General features: G+C 41.8%; 1 protein-coding gene across 4 annotated transcripts in view; it reads left to right on the forward strand.

Annotated features, from left to right (window-relative positions):
• Positions 1–26278, forward strand: part of LOC144597455 (latent-transforming growth factor beta-binding protein 2-like) — a 172173-nt gene that overhangs the window by 141068 nt on the left and 4827 nt on the right. For all 4 annotated transcript variants that reach the window (XM_078406876.1, XM_078406878.1, XM_078406877.1 and 1 more), the window contains 8 exons: positions 1765–1908; positions 5950–6168; positions 7899–7985; positions 8241–8369; positions 9412–9552; positions 13168–13338; positions 18658–19065; positions 25047–25196. In XM_078406876.1, coding sequence (XP_078263002.1) covers positions 1765–1908; positions 5950–6168; positions 7899–7985; positions 8241–8369; positions 9412–9552; positions 13168–13338; positions 18658–19065; positions 25047–25196 — 1449 coding nt within the window. The remainder of the gene's footprint in view (positions 1–1764; positions 1909–5949; positions 6169–7898; positions 7986–8240; positions 8370–9411; positions 9553–13167; positions 13339–18657; positions 19066–25046; positions 25197–26278) is intronic.

Consider the following 26278-nt stretch of genomic DNA (forward strand, 5'->3'; position numbering starts at 1 on the left):
CATCTTTTCATAATCTGCCTGCATATCTGTTCTTGTAGATCCTGGTAGCATTTGGGAGGTTTAGAATATAATACCATCATGGTGAATGCATCTTTCTTATTTCTATCCTAATGGCCTCGCTGGATGAGCCCTCTCGGATGTCCTCGCCAAGTGTTTGTACAACATTCTCTCTGATCAGTAATGCACATCCCCACATATTTTGTATCACTCTCTTATCATGATTGTCCCTCCTAGGGATTATTTAGAACAGGATTTCATGAAATACTATTATGTTATTGAATTGGAATGCATTGATTGAAATGTTTGTTTCAAGCCTTGATATTTATTGCTGGCCATCGACTAGTGCAAATAGCTCTCAAGGGTTGAATGTGCTTGAAGTTTATTAAATCAAGAGAGACATTGATCAGATAGGTGGTCAGAATCTTTTTCCCAATGCAGAAATGTCAAAGACAGGAGCGCATAGCTATATAGTCAGAGGAGGGAAGTTTTCATGGAAATATGTGGGGCAAGTGACATTTAAGAGGCTTTTAGGCATGCAGAGAATGGAGAGATGGGGATCATGTGGATGCACATGGGATTAGTTTAATTTGGCATTATGTTCTGCACAGACAAGGTGGGTAGAAAGGCCTGTTTATGTGCTGCACTGTATACGTTCTGTGAATATTTTTCAGCATCTTTTTACTTTGCTTCTATGGTGGATCATTTATATTAAGAGGAAATATGTGAGATTTAAGGAAAATAAACTATAAAGAACCAAAAAGTGATCACATTTTCTACATAAAAATAAACATGATACATCAATGATTTGGATGAGAACATACAAGGCAAGATTAGCAATTTGTTGATGATACAAAAGTGGGTGGTTTTGCAGATAGTAAAGATAGTTATGAAAGGTTGCAGCAGGATCTGGATCGATTGGCCTGGTGGGCTGAAGAATGGCTGATGGAATTTAATACAGAGAAGTGTGAGGTGTTGCATTGTGGGACGTCTATCAAGGGCAGGGCCTACACAGTGAATGGTAGGCGTCTGGGGAGTGTTGTAGAGCAGAGGGATCTAGGAGTGCAGGTGCATGGCTTCTTGAAGGTCGAGTTGCAGGTAGATGAGGTGGTCAAATAGGCTTTTGGCACATTGGCCTTCATCAGTCAGAGCATTGAGTACAGAAGTTGGGAGGTCATGGTGCAGTTAAAAAAAACGTTGGTCAGACCACATTTAGAGCATTGTGTTCAGTTCTGGGCACCATGTGTTAGTAAAGATATTGTCAAGCTGGAAAGGGTTCAGAGAAGATTTAAGAGGATGTTACCAGGACTAGAGGGTCTGAGCTATAGGGAGAGGTTGAGTAGGCTGGGTCTTTTTCTTGGAGTGCAGGAGGATGTGGGGTGATCTTATAGTGTATAAAATCATGAGAGGAATAGATCGGGTAGATGCACAGAATCTCTTGCCCAGAGTAGGGGAATTGAGTACCAGAGGACATAGGTTCAAGGTGAAGGAGAAAAGATTTAATAGGAATCTGAGGGGTAACTTTTTCACACAAAGGGTGGTGGGTGTGTGGAACAAGCTGCCAGAGGATGTATTTGAGGCTGGGACTATCCAATGTTTAAGAAACAGTTAGACAGGTACATGGATAGGACAAGTTTGGAGGGATATGGGCCAAGCGCAGGCAGGTAGGACTAGTGTAGCTGAGACATGTTGGCCGGTGCGGGCAAGTTGAGCTAAAGGGCCTGTTTCCACACTGTATCACTCTATGACTCTATGATTCTGCCACAGATATTAATGAATGTGAGATGATGAATGGAGCCTGCGGAACAGCTCTTTGTGAAAATTTCGAAGGTTCCTTCTTCTGTGAATGCATGGATGAGAATGAAATTTTTGATCCAGTGAAAAGCCAATGTGTCCCTCATGGAGCAATGTGTAAGTTTAAGTAAAATCTCCAGAAATTGCAATACGGATTTTAAGAGTGCTTTTCCTATACCTATCCCATATTTCTGTTTTACACTTGTGCAATGCAGATGTTCTGGGTCAGTAAAATTAAACTAGCATTAAATGTATACAATAGATTTTGAAAATGTATATATTGAGGTAAATCCTTCCAGCTCCTGGTACTAACAATGCTGATGTATATTCAAGGATCTAAGGTCTAAATGTTTCACCGTTGTTATTGAGTTTTTTAAGTGAAAGAATACAGCTTTATGTTAGGTTTGCAGGTTGGAGGAGCCTGGAGGAACATTGGCATGGAGTCATGAGTATGCAATTGCAATGGACATAGAAAGACTACATAACTGGATAAAATAAGGACAAATGTATGCCAGTAATGTTAAATGTGAGGCCAACAATTCTGGATTTCCAAAAGAGTAATCAGATTATCTTACTATTACTTACTGGTACCATTATTAAGAGTCCCTAACTAGCAATAGTTGGATGTTAGAGAGATTAATTTGTAGGGCTATGGGAAAAACCAGGGGAATAGATTTATCAAATTGCTTTATTGTGGCATTGCGTAGACATGATGGGCCAAAAGGTGCAACAGATCTGTGATATTTGAAAAGCATCTCAATCATAAACAAAAGTGATAAACAAAAGCCCATGACCATGGTCAACAGGAGTGGTTGCATGCAGAGATACCACCAATCATTTCAGCCATCTGAAATTCTATGAGGAGGTTAACCTATGGTGTTGACCTATGAATAAGTGCAGTAGAGAGGTCCAACTCCCCAAATTAACACCACACAGTCACAGTAACATGTCCCAATCAGAAGGCATAAGTTAGACATTATAACATGGTAATCTGATCTATTAGTTTCTGGAAGATTCATCCTCATTCATTTCTTTTCCCACATTTCCTTCATTGCTCCAGATTCTTCAGTCAGAGATTTCAACTTACAATTGAAACATTAAATTCACTTGTATCGTAATAAGAATATCTTTGGTCCAAACAAGAGAATTGAGGTGAGGGGTGTGTCACTCTCCTTGACTTCAAAGCAGCATTTGAATGAGGGTGGCATCAAGGACCCAAAGTTGAAATCAGTGGGGACTAGAGGGAAAAGAGGCTAAAGGAAGATCATTTTTCGATACAAATGACCGCAACCCAAAATAGGCTCTCAGTTCTGCAGCAGTTCCTCAGCAAAATATAAAAGGCACAATCATCCTCAAATGCCCCCCTCCATCACCAGGTCAGAGTTAGCAATGTTTACTAATGAAGAATAATATTTATCTACATTTGGAAGTTAGATAGTAAAGCAATCTATGCCCTAATGCAACAAGCAATTAATGTTTCTATCAAGGATGTGGCTAACTTCCTGTCATGGATATTTAATGCCATTGTTATTACCGATTCTTATCTCCGCTACCTGCTCCAGTCCCCAATGAACATTCTGAAGTAATCATTGACCAGAAAATTAACTGAGCCACCCACATTACGATGAAATGTAGCTTCAAGAGCAGGTCAGAGGCTGGTATTTTGAAACTAGAACCTTGGCTCTTGATCCCAATTCCCTTTCTAATAGTTGCAAGATACAAGTCAAAAGTGTGGTTGAATGCTTTTCACTTGCTATGATATGTGCAACTCAAAAATATGAATACTGGTAAGTCAGCGACTGTTGGATTAAGAGTCTACATGGCTAAACACCCATCCATCACTTTAAAAACACACAACCCCCAAGGATCCCTCTCACTGGCATCCAAGAAGGGAGGAGAGTAGGACAGAAACATAGTAGGATTCCTCTAGCTGCTCTGGTTGTCATTCACATCTCAGAGATGTGTCATTTTTTGCAGGTTAATTTATAGTAAATTTTCCAATGTGAATCATTGAATAGTCCAATATGAAGGGAGTTGACCCATTTGCACCATTTTTTAAAGGAATTCACTAAGGTTTTGACTTGGAAGTGGACATTCTTAAGTATAACAACAAAGTTATGGATTTAGACAAGAGATAAAGCTGCATGTCATCAATACGTGTGGAAGATATACTTACATTTACACTTATCACAGAGATGCATTATATAGTTCTGTCAAAGCCTAGACCAAAGTAATTTTTGACCCTTTCAATGAAGGAAAATATATTTTCAACAGAAGCTGAAACTTAAATAACCCTCAGGAGCTAGGAAGAGAAGCTGAACATCAAACATATAATTACATCTTTTTTGGATTGGAAATTCAGACACAGGCTATTCTCTTATTGAAGCCAATTCTGCCACCTTCTGACTAATTGTGATATTGTTAATAGATACAGCAAATGCAAAAACAAACCCATCCCATAAAAGCAAAACCATTTTGATTTTTTGGCTTGTTAAATATTTTTATTATTAAAACAAATAATCTATATGTTCAGTGATTTTTTTCCCCTCCATTTTGCGCAAATCAAATACAAAGAGATTTTTTTTCCATCATTTGGAAAGGCCTTTTCAGACCATTGTTTATGAAGGCACTCAGAGCTATTTAATTCCCCATTAATTCTCTATAACCAATTGTAGAGACAGACTCCAAATAATTCATCCCGCATGGAAACAGACCCTTTGACACAAGTCATTCCGACTAGATGGCCCATCTAATCTAGTCCTTGTAATGCACTACAATGTACTTCAATGTTGAGAACTGTATTCTGCACTCTGTATTTTCCCCTTGCTCTATCTATTTTACTTGAGTTTGAACTGATAATATCTATGGTATATCTGATCTGTTTGAATAGCATGCAAAGCAAAGCTTTTCTCTGTCCTGCAGTATTTGTGACAATATTAAACATTATCCTAAACCTAGTTCTATTTGCCTGTATTTGGCCAATATCACCTTTCCTATCCATGTACCTACCCAAGTTTCTTTTAAATGCTGTTTTAATACCTGCCTTAACTGCCTCCAACAGCACCACCCTCTGAGTGAGAAAGTCACCCCTCAGATTCCTACTAATTCTTGCCCTCTCAGCTTAAACCTATGTCCTTTCCCCACAGTCTCATCGATTCCCCCAAGTTTCTACCACTAACATTCACACATGAGGCAATTTACAGAAGCAATTGAATATATATGTCCACATATCTTTGGGAGGCCTGAGTTCCCCAGTCAATCACTGAAAGAAAGTACAGAAAGACTGTGCACAAACAACACCAGAAGTCATAATTGCACCTGGGCCCAAAGTAGTTTAGAAATTATGACATAATGTTAGTACACCCTTATGTTTCAGTTCTTTTTCTACTTTAAGGTTAATTTCCTTGTGCAAATGTATGAATATTTTGTTCTCGATCGACTTTGTGCACTGAAAACGAATGTTGTTGCATTTTCAGCTACAATTGCTCAAACTGATCCCGGTTTATTCTGCTGTTGTCTTTATGACAAACCCAAAAGCATGGGATATACTTAATAACAGCATAGTTTCTTGTTGGATGTTGAATACTTGATACTATTTTTTTAATACAACTGCAGTTGAAGCTGACAGAGTAGTCACTGCTGTAGCATTAAAATAAGTGATATCCAATTTGCACAGACCAGAGTCTCCAGAGGCATCTAAGGATTATTTATGTAGCACTTTTAATAGGGGGATAAGTATTGAGCAGAATGCTAAAATAATTTTACTGTTCTTTGAATAGTGCTATGCATTTTCACACCTACTTTAGAAGTAATATTTGGCCGGAGTGTATAATTTAATCCAAAAATCAGCACTTCTAATAGTTCCAACAATGATGTGCTAACCTTGGATTTTCCATTCAATTATCTGGCTGAAACTTTATGAAACTTGCAACTTTATGACTCGTTTAAAAACGTTGGAATTGAGGCAGGTTTTCATTTGGCTGCAGTATTTATTTGGAAAGAATCATTGCTTTTGTGCAAAATTGTACTTTTTACATTTTAGAATTAGATATCTGAATCACAGCTGGTTAATAAATTGGTTTTATGTAACTGAACAATATACTAAGTGTGAGGTCAAATCTGCAATTAATGATATATTATATATTTTCCTGAACAAAGTAATTGATCCTGTACCAGACATGACTGCCGTGTCAGAATCATCCATAATGCCAGCACCTACTAAAGGAGATTTGAAGGAATGCTACTACAATCTGAATGATGAAAACTTCTGTGAAAATTTGCTAGCCCGGAACATCTCAAAAGGAGGATGTTGTTGCACAGTTGGCGTTGGTTGGGGTGATAACTGTGAAGTTCACCCTTGTCCTTTGGCCAACACAGGTAAAACCATTTCCAGGCTTGCATGTTCTTAGATTACTACTTTGCAGTATCTGGTACTAAAAACAGTATTCCAGTTTAAATCATAGCAACAATAACAATTTAGTATAGTCGGCTCATAATTTGCAGTGAAACTGCATTTCACCATTTTCTGCATTATAATCTAGTTACAAGATAAATTCTGCTAATTGGATAAAACACAGAGGGGAACATTATTGTGGGATTTAAATTTCAGACCCTTCTGTCTGATTGTGTGTGGGGGGGGGAGAAAGAAACCTGGGAGGGAAGAGAGGTGGGACAAAGCGTGGCAGGTGGATGCAGGTGAGGGTTTTATTTGATGGACAGATGAACGGAACAAAGGTCAAAGATTAAAGCAGAAGGTGTGAGACAGATGGATAGAAGAGTTGCAAATTGTGAAGCCAGAGGAAGGAATGTAGGAGGCAAGAAAGGGGAGAAATCGATGCGAGTCCAGATGGGGCATGGGGGGGGGGGGGGGGGAGTGGAGAAAGTAAGGGTTGTGGGGGAAGAAATTTAATTATTTGGATGCAATAACCCCCAAACTCCTCAGTGTTTGCTGCACTAATGATATTGTTGGTGTAGAAATTAGAATGGATCTCGTTTTTTTAAGGCCATATCTCTTTTCCACTTGGAAGATTACTTCTTTGGTTTAGAAATTAGAATTGTATCTATTTCTCTGACTCATTACAGAAAATAAATTGGGACTTTGCAATTCAGTTAAATGACCTCTATTTCTACGTTTGGTATCACTCTGCATCATATGGCTCTGCATTATATATCTGCAGTAAATTAAGTTGTTATTAGTCATGTGAAGTTTCCGTGGATTTTCGCGTTTTTAAAATCCATTTTCCTCGCTTTTTGCATAGTTCCCGCGTTTTTCACTTTGCCAAATAAATGGAGAAATCGGATCGAAAAAAACAAATAAATAAATAATAAACGATGTATAGACTTGTAACGAACATTAGGTTCCGTTAGAGGTCGCTACGGGTTCCGTGAGAAATCCCCCCCCGCGCGCCCTGGAAGTCTCCCCGGAAATGTGGCACCTAGGCTGGGCAAGGCAGCCAATCTCGACCTCATCGGGACTTCCACGGCCGATCAGTGGGTTGAATTTGCAACCTGCGGCCAGGACTCTGGAACTCCAGCCCAGCTGGAGCCGTCAAATCTCTCCCCATAGCTGGCTTCCTTGGCCTGCTGGATAAACGAGCAAAGCTCTAGAACCAAGAGTGCCAGAAAATCAGTGGTGGAACTGTAATGAGTAAATATTAAATTTAAGTGCAAGATTATATAACTAAATTAATTGAGGCAGGATTAAAATATAAAACACAGCAGTAAAGCCAATTACCACCTTTTTGGGCTGATTATCAATTAATGTGCGAATTTACTTCAAAATGTTATTAGTGCACAGTGACATTCACATTATTTTGTAACGTCTGTTTTTACTTTGAAATGCACTAAAAGAGGCTTGAAACGGGTAATTTTTTGTGTCCATTTTTGACCCCCGTTGTACAAGCGCTCGGATCTTTTCCTCTTTTTTTTTTTTACCTCACTCACAAACCTGGTCATGTAAACTCACTTTATTCAAATAGCTTTATACAGCAATGTTAGACCCTGCCTGATTTAGTAACTAGAAATTATACCCTAGTATGTGGTCATAAAATAGGTAATCTCCTATTTCCGGGAATCATTAAAAGTTATTTTCTTTTGCTTTAATGTAGAGGCATACAAAGAAATGTGTCCAGATGGCAAAGGATTTATTCCATTTCAGATTGGTTCATTTTCCTTTGGATCACAAAACTATGGAGGTGAGTCTTACATTTACAGTTGTGGATTTATATGTCAGCAACGGTTCTTTCTGATGAAGTTCCAGAAACATCCATGCAACAATAAATATATTGATTGATTCCACATTTCTGAGCTCTTGTTATCAACATCAAGCATTACAGCTAACTTCAAATCAAACTTGTTTTCATTCTTTGCCAGTCATGATGATCTGATCATTAACGTGACAAAAAAATAGAACTGTGTTTCTAAGATAGTGTACTTTTTCCCATCTATAGATGCAGATGAGTGTACAATGTTTGGCTCAGAGGTCTGTAAGAATGGACATTGTGTAAATACTAGAGGAAGCTATTCCTGCTATTGTGTTGCAGGATCTTACTATGACAACGTGAGGTTAGAATGCACTGGTGAGTATGAGATTTTTGTGTGATTGTGGGGTCATATCTATATACTAAAACTCTCGTTTGTTTGTTTGTTTGTTCCTGAACTACAGCCAAAACGGTACACGATAGCGCAACAATTTTAGGCCCACCTTACTCACCGTCGTCCCTTTGGTGCTAATGGAAGAAGTTTAATTGAAATCGGTGTTGCATCTTTAAAGTTATTCACATTTTAAAGTTTAAATCTATCTCTGAGGGAGGGAGGGAGGAGGAGGGAGGATAAGTGGGGGTTGAGGGGAAGGAGTGGGGGAGGAGGGGAAGGGGAGGGGGGAGGGAGGGGAGGAGGGGGGAGGGGAAGGGGAGGGGGGGAGGAGAGGGTGCTGCACCAATGCAGGAGAGGTTTGGGCCCAACGGGTCCACTTGGTCTAGTATTTCTATAAATATGTGTTTTTGTCTCCTGAGCATGCGATAAATTGGTAAAAATTGATTCTCTTTGATCAGCATTTCAAATATTCAGGAGCAATCATATCAATATCTATGTATTATGGTACATACATTCATTCCACAAATGTAGTAAATAATGATTTCAGTGAGACCAAATGGTTGGAACTGATCAATCTCCAGGCTACAATTTTCCCATGCATTCATTTAAAGAGTGGCTTTGCCCATAATTTAATGTGGTATGCTTCATGAATGTCGCTTCCGGCTGAGAAGCATTGAATCAGCTATTAGGTTTTAAATGCATTCCAATTTAATACATTTTTACATATCTTGCATGTAATGTTGTAGGAAAAAGTAAATTTAACAGAATGTGTATTTCTAGTGCATTAAAGTCAAGTCAAGTCAAGTCAATTTATTTGTATAGCACATTTAAAAACAACCCACGTTGACCAAAGTGCTGCACATCTGACTAGGAAAAAAAGAAACATACAGTGGCATGTAGCTTGCTCCTGAATATGTACTGTCCAGAAATGATATGTCATAATTATTATCTATGGAGGGAGGTGCTAAATTGTCCGATATATAAATTCAAAAGAAATATACTTGTTCTGTTTTTGTCCCTTTTCAGACATCGACGAGTGTCAGGATGAAAATATGTGTGTGAGTGGAGAATGTGTCAACACACCAGGATCATTTAACTGTTTCTGCAACCCACCACTTGTATTGTCTGTAACGGGTGAAAAGTGCATAAATGGCTCAGAATCTGGAGGTAAATACAAGGCCACTGTGTTAATACTTGTGTATTTATTCTAATCCACTAGAAATTTAAAGCTGGATGAGAAAGAAAATCTAAAATCATTCCCCATCACTACTGATAACTCTCAACTATCATCCTTAAATAAGCCCCCTTATTGTAATTAAGTTATTATTTGACTATAGGCAACGATGAAATCTGTATTTCACCGATGATAGACGCAAAAAGCTGGAGTAACTCAGCGGGACAGGCAGCATCTCTGGAGAGAAGGAATGGGTGACGTTTCGGGTCGAGATCCTTCTTCAGACCAGTTAGGGAAAAGGGAAACGAGAGATATAGACGGTGATGGAGAGATAAAGAACAATGAATGAAAGATATGCAAAAAAAGTAACGATGATAAGAAAACCGGCCATTGTAAGCTGTTTGTAGGGTGAAAATAAGAAGCTGGTGCAATGGATGAGGAAGGGATAGAGAGAGAGGGAATGCCGGGGCTACCTGAAGGGAGAGAAATCAATATTCATACCACTGGGCTGTAAGCTGCCCAAGTGAAATATGAGATGCTGTTCCTCTAATTTGCGTTTAGCCTCACTCTGACAATAGAGGAGACAAAGGATAGAAAGGTCTATGTAGGAATGGGAAGGAGAATTAAAGTGTCCAGCAGATCAGATTGGTTCATGCGGGCTGAGCGAAGGTGTTCCGCGAAACGATCGCCCAGTCTACGTTTGGCCTCGCCGATGTATAAGAGTCCACATCTTGAACAAAGGATACAGTAGAAGAGGTGCAAGTAAACCTCTGACAAACCTGAAAGGACTGGCCTGGTCACTGGACAGAGTCGAGGGAGCAGGGGAAGGTACCTGGGGAGGGGGTGGTTTGGGTGGTAAGGGATGTTAACCAGGGAGTTGCGGAGGGAACGGTGTCTACAGAAGGCGGAAAGAGGTGGAGATGGGAAAATGTGGCAAGTGGTGGGATCCCGTTGGACGTGGCGGAAATTTTGGAGGATTATGTGTTGTATGCGACAGCTGATGGGGTGGAAGGTAAGGACTAGGGGGACTCTGTCTCTGTTGCGACTAGGGGGAGCAAAGGGCGGAGCAAGAGGTACCGAGGAGACACGAGTGAGGGTCTCATTTATGATGGGAGAGGAGAACCCCCATTCCCTAAAGAATGAGGACATCTCAGATGTTCTGGTATGGAACACCTCATTTTGGGCGCAGATGCATCGTAGATGGAGGAATTGGGAGTAGGGGATGGAGTCTTTGCAGGAAGCAGGGTGGGAAGAAGTGTAGTCGAGATAGCCCCTGTATGCACATTAGATCCTTGTCACATCTTCAAGAGTCAAGAATGTTTTATTGCATGTACTGAAAGAGAACAATTAAATTATTTTTCTATTATTTTCCTATTCAGTTTTAGCATACCTAATCAGATCAGCTAGAGCCATAAGTCTGTTTCATCTAAAGACAGAGTCTGGATTTCAATATTGCTGTAATGTTTATGCTTGTGGGCATTGAAACATTTGTCTCCAGAATGTGAAATACAAGGGAATTTTGTCCACAGCCTTCGTCAATTGTGTGGTACATTTCCAGATAAACTATTTTCAGTATGTTTTTATGAAGAACACCATGTTATGGATCGATAGGAATTGCATTGGCACTTTCTATCCCTGGTCAGCCATGATACCTCTGTGAGCCACTAATATAGAACATTCAACATGTTCCCAACACCAGTCACATCTTACCATCCCCACCCCTTTCTGCTCTCTGTAGAGACCACTTTCTCTGCGACTCCTTCGTTCACTCGACCCTTCCCCCCCCCCCCCCCCCCCACCCCCCCATGCTGCCACCTCCTTGGTACTTTCCCCTGCAACTGCAGGAGATGCAACACCCGTTCTTGCACCTCCTCCCTGACATCCATCCAGAGATCTCAACAGCCCTTCCAGGTGAGAAAGAGTCTTACATACACCTCTAATCTCATCTGCATTCGGTACTCCCGATGTGGCCTCCTTTACATTACCCTGAGATCAAGCATAGACTAGGCAACTGTTTCACTGAACAATGACGCTCGATCTGCCTAGGCCTGCTGGATCTCAGGGCTACTCGCCATTTTAACTCCCTTCCCATTCTAATACCGACCTTTTTATCAGAATGAGGCCACCCACAAACTGGAGGAACAGCACGTCATATTCCACTTGCGTAGCTTGCAACACAATAGTATGAACATTGAAATCTTCAATTTTAGGTAACTCCCTACCCCCCTCTCCTTCCTGTGCCCCACCCTGGTGAGGACCCATTTCTCCCACTATTCCACCCTGTCCTTTCCCCTTTTTTTCCCCATCTCCTTCCGTCTGGATTCAGATTTCACTCCTCTCCTCTCCTTATCTGACACAATACTCCAAATGCGGCCTCACCAGCATCTTGTACAACTGTGATATAACATCTTAACTTCTCTGGTCATTTCCCTAAATGATGAAGGTCAGCATGCCAAAAGCCTTCTTCACCAACCTACAGTATCTGCCTGCGATACCACTTTAGGGAACTATGTACTAGTATTCCTTGATCCCTCTGCTCTACAGCACTCCCTACAGCACAACTGTTCACTGTAAAGGTCCTGCCCTTGTTTGACAATAGACAATAGGTGCAAGAGTAGGCCATTTGGCCCTTCGAGCCAGCACCACCATTCAATGTGATCATGGCTGATCATTCTCAATCAGTACCCCGTTCCTGCCTTCTCCCCATACCCCCTGACTCCTCTATCTTTGAGAGCTCTATCTAGCTCTCTCTTGAAAGCATCCAGCGAATTGGCCTCTACTGCCTTCTGAGGCAGAGAATTCCACAGATTTACAACTCTCTGACTGAAAAGGGTTTTCCTCATCTCTGTTCTAAATGGCCTACCCCTTATTCTTAAACTGAGGCCCCTAGTTCTGGACTCGCCCAACATTGGGAACATGTTTCCTGCCTCTAACGTGTCCAATCCCTTAATATTTGACCTCATGATGCAACACCTCACATCTGGATTATCTCAGTTATCTGAATTAAACTCCTTTAGCGTTTCCTCAGCCACTTGCCCAGCTGATCAAGATCCCACAGTAATTTTTGATACACTGTCTACAAAACCACCTATTTTAGTGTCATTTGAAAACGTACTTATCATGCCTATTATGTTTTCATCCCAACGTTTCTTTAAATGACAACAGCAATGGGCCCAGCATCAACCTCTGGTACACCATTAATCACAGGGCACCAGCCTGAAAAACAACCTTCCACCACTACTCTCTGTTTCTTACCATGAAGCCAATTCTGTGCCCAGTTAGCTAACTCTCCCTGGATCCAATGCAAGCTAACTTTCCTGAGTAACCTTCCGTGTGGAACCTTCTCAAACGTCTGTGTCTATGACCCTTCTCTCATCTGACACCATGACAGAAAATGTTGTCTATATTCATCTATTTAGATCAACAAAGGAAAGTTACTGGCAGCATATAATAATTTCATGATATGCTAACATTTGCAAGGCTTCACTGGTGGCAAGTGTCTGATAACATTTATGCATAGATGTATGTTGTAAGTGTCCAAAAGTAATATCACAGACATTTTTTGCCCTTTTGAGGACAATATCATTGGTGGTAATTCTGTCCATTAGTTGACTTTTCAGAAGAGGGAGATGCACATCTGAACATATGCTGGCAAGCAGTGACTGAGGCGTACGTTTGTAGCAAACCTCTGAGGACCAGATCAACCTACACTGAATGTTGCTGCATGTACGGAGTGGCTTGGGGACTAGATTGTGCATTCTGTCCCCCCAGAACATCAAGTAAGATACTAATTATTTAATACAAAAATGTTTTATGAAACTTAAAATAATTCTTTCAGTAGGTGACAAACTGGTGAGATAACGTATGAGGACAATGAATATTGTATTTTGAGTTTCCAACAGATATTTCATGAGAGGAAATTTTGAATAAATTTAGAATAAAGAGTTCATATCCATGATGGTAACCATAGAATGTGTGGATTGTTGTAAAAACCCATTTGGTTCACTCATGCCATTCAGGGAAGGAAATGTATCAACTTTATTTGTTCTGTCTGTCTTATTGAAATTTCAGATTTGTATTTATTATTGTTGCTCAATACTAAGTGCTCTTGAGAAAGTGATGATGAGCCATCTTCTTAATCCCTCCAGTCCCTTTTGTAAAGGTGCTCCCACAATGTTATTGGGTAGTAAGTTTCAGGAATTATACCATCAATGATGAAGAAATGAAATATATTTTCAGGGCAATGCACAATTTGGAAGGGGATCCTCAGGAGTTGGTGTTCCCATGCTCAGATCCTTATGTGGTGAAGATCTTAAGTTTGGCAGGTGCTGTTGAATTAGGTGAGGGAAGTAACTAATGCATTTTGTAGTTGGCATACACTGCAGCATTGGTATGAAAGTTTGGTAATGTGCTGAGCTTCATGAATGTTGTTTGAATTGCCCTCATCTAAGTAAGTGGAAAATATTCTATTATGCTCCAAAGTTATGACTAGTAGATGGGGGTAAGACTTTGGGGTTAATAAGAGGTGAGACACTCACTGCAGGGTAATCTGCTTTGGTCGCCATGGTATTTATGTGCCCGTTTCAATTAATTTTCTGCTCGGTGTCTCCCAGAATGAATATAGTAGGGGGCTCAGCACTAGCTTTTTTATAGTGTGACGAAAGTTTATAGTGTGACTATTGCTTGACAATTTTCAGCTGATATCTGAACATTGTTAATTTCTTGGGTAGGCACAAAATGTTGGAGTAACTCAGCGGGACAGGCAGCATCTCTGCGGAGAAGGAATTGTTAATTTCTTGCTGGATGGTTTCATCTTCTGAGAAATTTTACAAATAATTGTCTGGTTATCTATGAACCTTCCCCTTGGGACTGTGCCATGGAGAACTCCTAGGACATAGAACAGTACAGCACATGAACAGGCTCTTCAGCCCATGATGGCTGTTCAGGACATGATGCCAAATGAAACGTATCTCCTCTGCCTGCACGTAATCCATATCCCTCCATTCCTTGCTTATCCGTCTGCCTATTTAAAAGCTTTTTAAACACTACTATTGTATCACCTTCCACCACCATCATACTTAGCAGCGCATTCCATAGCCTCTGTGTAAAAATACTTGCCCTACACAATACTCCAATTGCGGCCTAATCAAAGTCTGTTTAAAGCTGCAAAAAGACTTCCTGACTCTTTTACTCAATGCTTTAACCGATGAAGGTAAGCATACCATATGCCTTCTTTAGCATTCTATCCATTAGTGGTGCTCTTGTCAGGAACCTATGAATTTTCACTCCAAGATCCCTCTGTTAAGAGTCCTGTATTAACTGTATAAAGTTCCCCTTTATATTTGACCTCCCAAATGGCAGCACTTCACACTTGCTCAGATTAAACTCCCTCTGCCATTTCTCTGCCCTCATCTGTAACTGATTTATGGAACACCACTGGTCGTAGATGTTCATCCATGATCACACCCTTCCACTGCTGCCCTCCATTTTCTGTGGATAAGCCAGTTCTGAATACAAACTATCGAGTCACCATGGAGGTATTATAAACAATAGACAATAGGTGCAGGAGGAGGCCATTCGGCCCTTCGAGCCAGCACCGCCATTCAATGTGATCATGGCTGATCATTCTCAATCAGTACCTCGTTCCTGCCTTCTCCCCATACAATACAATACAATACAATACAATATATCTTTATTGTCATTGTACCCAGGGGTACAACGAGATTGGGAATGCGCCTCCCATACGATGCAATAATTTAGGTAATTTAGACAGCAGCAACCCAACGAAACGAAACAGTTGTAACAGTTTTGGACAGGGTAAAGTGCAAGTTGATCTATGCGTTGTGGCCATCCGGCTCAGCAGGACCGGTTCATAGCAGCTATGGCCCTGGGGATGAAGCTGTTCCTGAGTCTGGAGGTGCGGGCATAGAAGGCCTTGTATCGTCTGCCCGATGGAAGGAGTTCGAACAGACTGTTGCAGGGGTGTGAAGAGTCTTTGTGGATGCTGGTGGCTTTTCTGAGGCATCGTGTGTTGTAGATGCCCTCCAAGTCTGGTAGCTGTGTTCCGATGGCCCTCTGAGCTCTATGGACTACCCGCTGTAGAGCTTTCCTTTCTGCCTCCGTGCAGCTGAGGTACCACACAGGGATGCCATGCGTTAGGATGCTCTCTATGGTGCAGCGGTAGAAGGTCGTCAGCAGCTGTTGGGGTAGACCAGACTTTTTCAGTGTTCTTAAGTAGAACAATCTTTGTTGTGCCTTCTTGACCAGCGCAGCAGTGTTATTGGACCATGTTAGGTCCTCCGAAATGTGAGTGCCCAGAAACTTGAAGCTGGACACTCTCTCCACACTGTCCCCGTTGATAGAGATCGGGGCCTATGGAAGTTGATGATCAGCTCCTTGGTCTTGGTGGTATTTAGGGACAGGTTGTTATCCGAGCACCAGTCCGCCAGGTTCTGCACCTCCGCTCTATAGTTTGTTTCATCCCCGTTGGTGATCAGCCCGATCACCGTTGTGTCATCTGCAAACTTGACAATGGTGTTGGTGTCGAATGCAGGAACACAGTCGTGTGTGAAGAGGGAGTAGAGCATGGGGCTCAGAACACAGCCCTGTGGTGTGCCGGTACTCAGGGTGATAGTGGAGGGCAGGTGCGGGCCCATTCTCACTGCCTGCGGTCGTTCCAGCAGGAAGTCCAGGATCCAGTCACATAATGACGAGCTGAGGCCTAGCTGGTGGAGTTTGGTGATGAGCTTGGTGGGGATGACCGTGTTGAAGGCGGAGCTATAGTCTATGAATAGCATCCTCACGTATGTGCCCTGTCTCTCTAGGTGAGTCAGGACAGTGTGAAGAGCCAGAGAGATGGCGTCCTCTGTGGATCTATTTGCCCTGTATGCAAATTGATCCCCTGACTCCGCTATCCTTAAGAGCTCTATCTAGCTCTCTCTTGAATGCATTCAGAGAATTGGCCTTCACTGCCTTCTGAGGCAGAGAATTCCACAGATTCACAACCCCCTGACTGAAAAAGTTTTTCCTCATCTCAGTTCTAAATGGCCTACCCCTTATTCTTAAACTGTGGTCCCTTGTTCTGGACTCCCCCAACATTGGGAACATGTTTCCTGCCTCTAACGTGTCCAACCCCTTAATAATCTTATACGTTTCGATAAGATCTTAATCTTAATCTTCTGGATCAGCTTTCAATGAGAGACCTTGTGAAATGCCTAATTAATGTCCATGTAAACAACATCCATGAACACAAACCTCATCAATCACCTTCGTCACTTCCTCAAAAACATCAATCACGTTTGCCAGGCTTCACCTGCTGGGAACAAAGAAGTGCTGATTATCCACCATAAGGCTATTCTCTTCTAAATGCAAGGTCCCAGAGAACTAGAGATCCTCATCAAGGCCTAGCAATCTCCTCTCTTGCCCCTCTCAATAACCTTGGATAATCCATCCAAGCCCTTTGGGATATATCCACCTTAATTCTCTTCAAGCACCACCACAATTTATTTCTTGATCTCAAAGCCCTAGCATATTAATTCTTCCCCACACTGATTTCACTTTCCCCCATGTCCTTTTCCTTGGAGATTTCTGCACTCACTGCCTACTCTCTTTCCTGTGGGCGCCTGTCTACTTTCCACCTGCATTTTCGGTATGACCACCTCTCTATAACTCCTATCATACTCCCAGACGATCCTGAAGTCATCTAGACACAGATTCAGATCGCAACTTATTTGGTCTCAGGCTATCAGAGATATTCTCTTTGTTCTACCCACCCCTCCCACCTCAAGTTCTCTATTAATTTCTTTCTTTCCCAGATCTGTCAAGTCTGCACCATGAAACATTAACTCTGTTTTTCTTTCCACTAATGCTCCCTGACCAGCTTACTGTTTCATATTTTTATAATTTTGTTTCAGATTTCCAAAATTTGCGATCTTTTTTGTTTAAATTAGAATGTTCATTATTTTTTCAAAGTGAAATGTTGATAATAATCAGGAATAATCAGTAGCTTGGTGTTTGCTTTCAGAAATCAACTAATTTTTATTGAAGGATGTGTGCATCTACACAAGATATTTGTATCATGGGTTTGCCTAAATGTAAGACTGATAATATTGTAATGTGTCAGAAGGAACTGCAGATACGGGTTTAAACCGAAGATAGACACAAAATGCTGGAGTAACTCAGTGGGACAGGCAGCATCTGGTTGCTAAACGCTTTAACTCCCACTCCCATTCCCACACTGACCTTTCTGTCCTGGACCTCCTCATAATCATAATCATACTTTATTAGCCAAGTATGTTTTGCAACATATGAGGAATTTGATTTGCCATATAGTCATACCAATAAAAAAGCAACAAATCGCACAAAATACATTTTAACATAAACACCTCCACATTCCTCGCTGTGATGGAAGGCGAAAAAAAGATACCGCTGGGGTGAAAGCTGCCCAAGCGAAATATGAGATGCTTTTCCTCCAATTTCCATTATCAGAGTGAGGCCCAGTGCAAATTGGAGGAACAGCACCTCATTTTTCGTTTGGGCAGCTTTCACCCCAGCGGTATGAACCATGACTTCTCTAGCTTTAAGTAACCCTTGCTTTCCCTCTCTCTTCATCCCTCCCTCTTCCCAGTTCTCTGACCAGTGTTACTGTCTCCGACTACATTTTATCTCTATTTGCTTTGTTGTTACCTTCTCCCAGCTAACAATGATGTATGCTACATTTTCCTTGATCTCCATTCTCTTTGTCCTATTTTCATACCTTGCACTTCCTTATCTATGAATCTCCCTTTCCCATGATTTTAGTCTGAAGAAGGGTCTCGACCCGAAATGTCACCCATTCCTTCTCTCCAGAGATGCTGTCTGGCCCGCTGAGTTACTCCAGCATTTTGTGTCTATCTTTAATAATATAGTCTTTGTCACCAATTAATTCAAATTAAGTCTCATGTTAAAAAGTTGGCAAACATATTTATTAACAAAGCTATTTAATAGGAATGGCTAATTGGAACCATCAAAATTTTGACCGAACAGATTTTACAGAAGAATCGTTTTATACCTTCTGCTATATTTATATGTTTATTAACTATTTTTCCGTATCATTTTAGATGATTTTGCACAGCTTTGTAATATTCCTAGAACATTTGGAGATGGATCAACAGGGCTCCCTGATAGATCTGGCTTTGAATTTGGCCACGAAACACCATCCCGTGGTGAAGATTTACAACGTGGAATTGGATCCTATGACAATTATCTTCGGCCTGAATATGGACCATATGATTCTCAATATGGAGTGGAATATGGACAGGGAGAACGCTATTTTGGATCAAGATATGGACAAAGCAATCCTCAACCTGACTCAGGGTTTGAACTTAGAGATTCACGTCTTACTGCTCAATATGGTCCAACAGATTCCCAGCGCGGACTTGAATATGGTTCAAGAGGATATTCACGCATTCCACAACACCGCCCTCAAGAGCCTCTGAGCATCCCTTTGTTCAGTAGCAGTGATAATGGTAAGGGGTGAAACATTTTTCATTTATTATAGACAATAGACAATAGGTGCAGGAGTAGGCCATTCGGCCCTTCGCACCAGCACTGCCATTCACTGTGATCATGGATGATCATCCACAATCAGTACCCCGTTCCTGCCTTCTCCCCATACCCCCTGACTCCGCTATCCTTAAGTGCTCTGTCTAACTCTCTCTTGAAAGCATCCAGAGAATTGGCCTCCACTGCCTTCTGAGGCAGAGAATTCCACAGATTCACAACTCTCTGGGTGAAAAAGTGTTTCCTTATCTCCGTTCTAAATGGCCTACCGCTTATTCTTAAACTGTGGCCCCTGGTTCTGGAATCCCCCAACATCGGGAACATGTTTCCTGCCTCTGGCGTGTCCAATCCCTTAATAATCTTACATGTTTCAATGGGATCCCCTCTCATCCTTCTAAATTGTAGAGTATACAAGCCCAGTCGCTCCATTCTTTCAAAATATGATAGGCACGCCATCCTGGGAATTAACCTCATGAACCTACACTGTGCTCCTTCAATAGCAAGAATGTCCTTCCTCACAATACTCCAGGTGTGGTCTCACTAGGGCCCTGTATAACTGCAGAAGGACCTCTTTGCTCCTACAGTATACTCAACTCCTCTTGTTATGAAAGCCAACATGCCATTAGCTTTCTTCACTGCCTGCTGTACCTGCATGCTTACTTTCAGTGACTGATGAACAAGGACACTCAGATCTCGTTGTACTTCCCCTTTTCCTAACTTGACACCATTCAGATAATAATCTGCCTGCCTGTTCTTGCCACCAAAGTGGATAACCTCACATTTATCCACATTTAAAGGGCATCTGCCCACTCACCCAACCTGTCCAATTCACCCTGCATCCTCATAGCATCCTTATAGCATCTTCCTCACACTTCACACTGCCACCCAGCTTTGTGTCATCTGCAAATTTGTTAATGTTACTTTTAATCCCTTCATCTAAGTCATTAATGTATATTGTAAATAGCTGCGGTCCCAGCACCGAGCCTTGCACTAGTCACTGCCTGCCATTCTGAAAGGGACCCGTTAATCCCTAATCTTTGTTTCCTGTCTGTGAACCATTTTCTATCCATGTCAGTACCCTACCCCCAATACCATGTGCTCTAATTTTGCCCACTAATCTATGTGGGACCTTATCAAAGGGTTTCTGAAAGTCGAGGTACACTATATCCACTGGCTCTCCCTTGACCATTTTCCGTTACATCCTCAAAAAATTCCAGAAGATTAGTCAAGCATGATTTCCCCTTCGTAAATCCATGCTGACTCGAACTAATCCTGTTACTGCTATCCCAATGTGCCGCTATTTCATCTTTTATAATGACTCCAGCATCTTCCAAACCACCGATGTCAGACTAACTGGTCTATAATTCCTTGGTTTCTCTCTCCCTCCTTTCTTAAAAAGTGGGATAACATTAGCTACCCTCCAATCCACAGGAACACCCTCCAATCCACAGGAACTGCTCCTGACTTGAAAGAACATTGGAAAATGATCATCAATGCATCCATAATTTTTAGAGCCACTTCCTTAAGTTTCCTTAAGTACCCTGGGATGCAGACCATCAGGCCCTGGGGATATATCAGCTTTCAATTGCATCAGTCTACTCAACACCATTTCCTGCCTAATGTGAATTACCTTCAGTTCCTCCGTCACCCTAGGTCCTCTGGCCACTAGTACATCTGGGAGATTGTGTCTTCCTTAGTGAAGACAGATCCAAAGTACCTGTTCAACTCGTCTGCCATTTCCTTGTTCCCCATAATAAGTTCACCTGTTTCTGGCTTTGAGGGACCCACATTTGTCTTAACTATTTTTTTCCTCTTCACATACCTAAAGAAGCTTTTACTATCTTCCTTTATATTCTTGGCTAGCTTATCTTCGTACCTCATCTTTTCTCCCCGTATTGCCTTTCTAGTTATCTTCTGTTGCTCTTTAAAAGTTACCCAATCCTCTGGCTTCCTGCTCATCTTTGCTGTGTTATACTTCTTCCCTTTTATTTTTATACTGTTCTTGACTTCCCTTGTCAGCCATGGTCGCCTCTTACTCCCCTTAGAATCTTTCTTCCTCTTTGGAATGAACTGATCCTGCACCTTCTGTATTATTCCCAGAAATACCTGCCATTGTTGTTCCACTGTCATCCCTGCTAGGGTCTCTTTCCAGTCAACTTTGGCCAGCTCCTCCCTCATGCCTCCATAGTCCCCTTTGCTCAACTGCAATACTGACAATTCCGATTTCCCCTTCTCCCTCTCAAATTGTAGATTAAAAACTTATCATATAATGGTCACTACTTCCGAATGGCTCCTTTACCTTGAGTTCCCTTATCAAATCCGGTTCATTGCACAACACTAAATCCAAAATTGCCTTCTCCCTGGTAGACTCAGGTACAAGCTGCTCTAAGACTCCATCTCGGAGGCATTCCACAAACTCCCTTTCTTGGGGTCCAGTACCAACCTGATTTTTCCAGTCTACCTGCATGTTGAAATCTCCCATAACCACTGTAGCATTACCTTTGCGACATGCCAATTTTAACTCTTGATTCAACTTGCACCCTATATCCAGGCTACTGTTTGGGGGCCTGTAGATAACTCCCATTAAGGTCTTTTTACCCTTACAATTCCTCATTTCTATCCATACGGACTCTATGTCACCCCTAATTCTATGTCACCCCTCGCAAGGGACTGAATTTCATTCCTTACCAACAGAGCTACCCCACCCCCTCTGCCCACCTGTCTGTCTTTTCGATAGGATGTATACCCCTGAATATTCAGTTCCCAGCCCTGGTCCTCTTGCAGCCATGTCTCTGTAATTCCCACAACATCATACTTACCAATGTCTAACTGAGCCTCAAGCTCATCCACTTTATTTTTTATACTTTGCGCATTCAAATACAACATTTTAACTTTGGTATTCACCTCCCTCGCATTGGTCATTATTGGCCCTGACCTTACTCTCTTATCCCTTCTCAAACTTTCCTTCCCATTCATTTGGGAGTCTTTTGCAACTTTTTCGTGTACTCACTTACCCTTTAATTCCATCTTTATACTCCCATTATGTTGAATTAGTTGGATGAAAATCCATGTTATATCTATTTGTATAGAGACAGCATGTGACTATTATCCAAGTAACAAAAGTAGTTCAGGTTGTTCTGTATTTGTAAGTAATAACAATCTGTGCAAACATCTTTATAGTTTTGTGCGGTGCGGCGATAGGCCCGAAATGAAGGCGAGGAGCCAGGTGTTTCGGGAGGTATTTTATTTGCTGTCGTTCTCTTGTCCAGTCGGGTCTGCAAGAGAACGATCGCGACTAAACCCCTGCCATTTATCCCTGTAGCTAGGGGCTTCCCCGGACTAGTTCATTCCCGTGCTGAGGGGTTCGATAGTGGAATGGCCCGACACTTGGGAGCCGCCACCGGACCCCCCCCCAGAACAGGAGGCACGAAACTCACCGGCGGGCGCACAACCCGACCGAACCGCGTACGGACGTCGGCAGATAGAGGGGCCGGCGGAGGGACAAGTGGAGAGAGCCGCGAAGGAGGGTGACCTCGCGGCCGAGGCTGGGCAACCAGCACCGGCTGATCAATGTCCAAATGTGCCGGCTTTAACCGGTCAATCGACACGGCCTCCAGCCGGCCCCCCGTGTCCAACACAAAGGTTGTCTGTCCGTGCTCCAGCACCCGGAACGGGCCCTCATACGGCCTCTGGAGCGGAGTCCGGTGGGCATCACAACGCAGGAAAACATAGGGGCAGTCCCAGAGGGCCGATGGCACGTGCGGGCGGACGATAGTGGAACGGCCCGACCCTTGGGAGCCGCCACATTTGATTATATTAGCCACACATGCTCTTTTCTGACTTCAGAAGATAGTCAAGAGTATTTAATTAGTTATGAATATAACTGATCTTCCAGAATGCTGGTTCTCCAACCCCTCACAGTTTATATTAACAGAGTAGATTAAACAGCGTGAGGGAAAGTTTATCTGACATGTAAGAAATTATGAAAAGCCAAGACAGGAGAAGGCTGTTTCTCTTTGCAGAAAGGTCAGTAACTGGGGGCATAAGTTAATTTGTCTAAGGATAAGAGGGAAGTTGAGAAAGATATATTTCATTGGTGGAATTCTGGAACTCATTGCCTAAAAGTGTGATGGAGTCAGAGATTTAAAAATCTAGCACAGCACCTGAGTGCTATTACCTCCAGGGTTGTGGACCAAGATTAACATAATATCTAAATTTTTTATCAACTTGAATACAATAAAATGATTGGCCTGCTTCTCAGCCATAAATTTGCATGGTATAAAAGATTGTTAATAATATAGTTTCTTTGGGAAACTGAGTTGACGATTGGTTCAAAAAATGATTTTTTTTGTTGTCAACAACAGGCAATGGAAGGACTTGTTACGATAATCCTGAGTAATATAAAACTGACACCTACTTTGGAATCTGTGATAGGACCTACACCTGCTAACTTGTAATTATTTGTATACACGCACTCAATTTACCCTCCTCCCCTCTATGGCCACCCTTCTGCCCACTGAAAAATAATTTTGGTGTCATTCATTCCTTCCACCACTAGATGCCACATTCTATAGCTCTAAACATTTTACAGTTGCACGCTCTGACACTGATTAAGTTATTCAAAGTTTGCAACACACAAACAGGACTTTTAGCCCTCTGGGTCCACACTGTCGATCAACACCCATCTACACAATCCTATGTTAATCCCATTTTTTAAATTCCCTCCACATTCTCATTAACTCCCCTCAGTTTCTACCACTCATCTACACACTGGAACCAATATAACCTACTAGCCAATTGCCAATGGTCCCAGGAATGAGTAGGTTAACCTATGATGAGCGTTTGTCGGCACTGGGCCTATACTCGCTGGAGTTCAGAAGAATGAGGGAGGATCTCATTGAAACAGAATAGTGAGATGCTTGGAAAGAGTGGATGTGGAGAGGATGTTTCCACTCGTGAGAGAGTCTAGGACTAGAGGTCATAGCTTCAGAATTAAAGGACGTTCTTTTAGGAAGGAGATGAAGAGAAATTTATTTAGTCAGAGGGTGGTGAATCTGTGGAATTCTTTGCCACAGAAGAATGTGGAGGCCAAGTCAGTGGATATTTTTAAGGCAGAGATAGATAGATTTTTGATTAGTACAGGTGTCAGAGGCTATGGGGAGAAGGCAGAGGAATGTGCTTAGGAGGGATCCAGCCATGATTGAATGGCGGAGTAGACTTGATGGGCCGAATGGCCTAATTCTACTCCTATTCCTTTTGACCTTAATTAACATGGCAATCTATGCATCTTAGGATGTGGGAAGAAATCAGAGCCGCCTGAAAAATTGACCCAGTCACAGAGCGACTGTGTAAACTCCCGATTGACAGAACCTGGGGTCAGGATTGAACCTGGGAATCTGATCTTTGAGGCCATGGCTCCAGTAGTTGTTCCCCTGTAGGATTTACTCAATTTTAAGTTTAAAATGAATATAACCTTTTTCTCTGAATCAAAATGATCTGCTTATTAGCGGCTGAGTGGCCAAAGAGCTGGTAATTTCCATTATTGTGAACAATTGAATCTTTAAATATACATATTGAACTCAATGGAACCAAATTTTATGCAAATACGATACGTAAACACTGTGTATTGCTGTTTTATTGTATATTAAGCTTTTGTTACATATTTCTTGCCTATATCTCTTAACAAAACTTAGCAATGACAAATGATAAAAAAATGGTTCTAGTTGGCATGCTGAAGAGTATTAATTTGAAATCAGTTTTGAATATTTTTCATATTTTTTCTTAATATAACACTGTGGCCTTTATATTCATCACACTGGGTTTATGACCAACATAACCATTTGTGATGTAGCTTAAGCATGAGGCAATAAGCGCTGGTACAGCAGTATGAAGATAGGAAATCTATCATCTTTACTCGTGTTCAGCATTTTTTAATCTATTTTCACAGAACGATCCAGCAGCTTTGAAGGTTTACAAGCAGAGGAGTGTGGAATACTGAATGGTTGTGAAAATGGCCGATGCGTACGAGTGCGGGAAGGATACACTTGTGATTGTTTTGACGGGTTTGAGCTTGATATGACAAAAATGACTTGTGATGGTAAGTGAACTTTTAATTCTGTATAATTGTATTTCTGCACTTCACTTTTTCTCACACTGCCACTTCTGATCACCAATCACCATCCAATAGTTGAGGGTGAAGGCCTGAGACAACCTCATTTGATCAGCTTACCTTTGATTATAGAACAGAGCTGTTCCCATCATATGGTACTTTTGATGACGCTGCATATCCTTGCACGTTCCTGCACTTCAGCTATTCCCCAAGCTTTTCTAAAAAGATGACATGCTGTTTATATCAACCACGAGAAATTTAAACAATATGGGAATAAATGGTAATATGTTGAAGCTAATCAGCTATAGTTTAGTTTAGTTTTGTTTAGAGATAAACGTGGAAACAGCCCCTTTTGCCCACCACGTCCACACCAACCAGCAACCACCCATACACTAGTTCTATCCTACACAAGAGGGACAATTTACATAAGGCAATTGACCTACAAACCTGCACATCTTTGGGATGTGGGAGGAAACTGGAGCACCCAAAGGAGACCCACGAGGTCACAGGGAGAACGTACAATCTCCGTACTGACACCACCGATAGTCAGGATCGAATCCAGTCTCTGGCGCTGTAAGGCAGCAACTCTACAGCTGTGCCACTGAGGAAAGTGTCTTTGTCCAACGTGTAAAGAGGACGGAACGTTTTTATGTGATTCATAATTTAATCAAGTTTGCCAAAGTCACATTTCACAGAAAGCCTGATACACCATTTGTGCATCATACAATTACATTGACTATGGCTGAATCTAATCTGATTTTGAGTCTTCCATGTTTTTCACATAAGATCAATGCCAGGAGCCATGCTGGTTGGACTGGTGGTCATGTGTTTAATCTGAATGATGATTTCATTCCATTCTTTCCTCCAAGCCTTGGCACTGTTGAGGCCAACAAGTTGAACACTTGTCCAGAAGCATTTTCAGGAGACCAAGGGAAGAGTTTAGAGATACAGTGTGGAAACAGGCCCTTCAGCAGACCATGCCGACCATCGATCATCCGTACACTAGTTCAATGCTATCCCATCCTACAGACCGGAGGCAATTTACAGAAGCCAATTAACTAACAAATCTG

The sequence above is a fragment of the Rhinoraja longicauda genome, chromosome 10, assembly GCF_053455715.1.
Source record: "Rhinoraja longicauda isolate Sanriku21f chromosome 10, sRhiLon1.1, whole genome shotgun sequence".
Taxonomy (NCBI): Eukaryota; Metazoa; Chordata; class Chondrichthyes; order Rajiformes; family Arhynchobatidae; genus Rhinoraja; species Rhinoraja longicauda.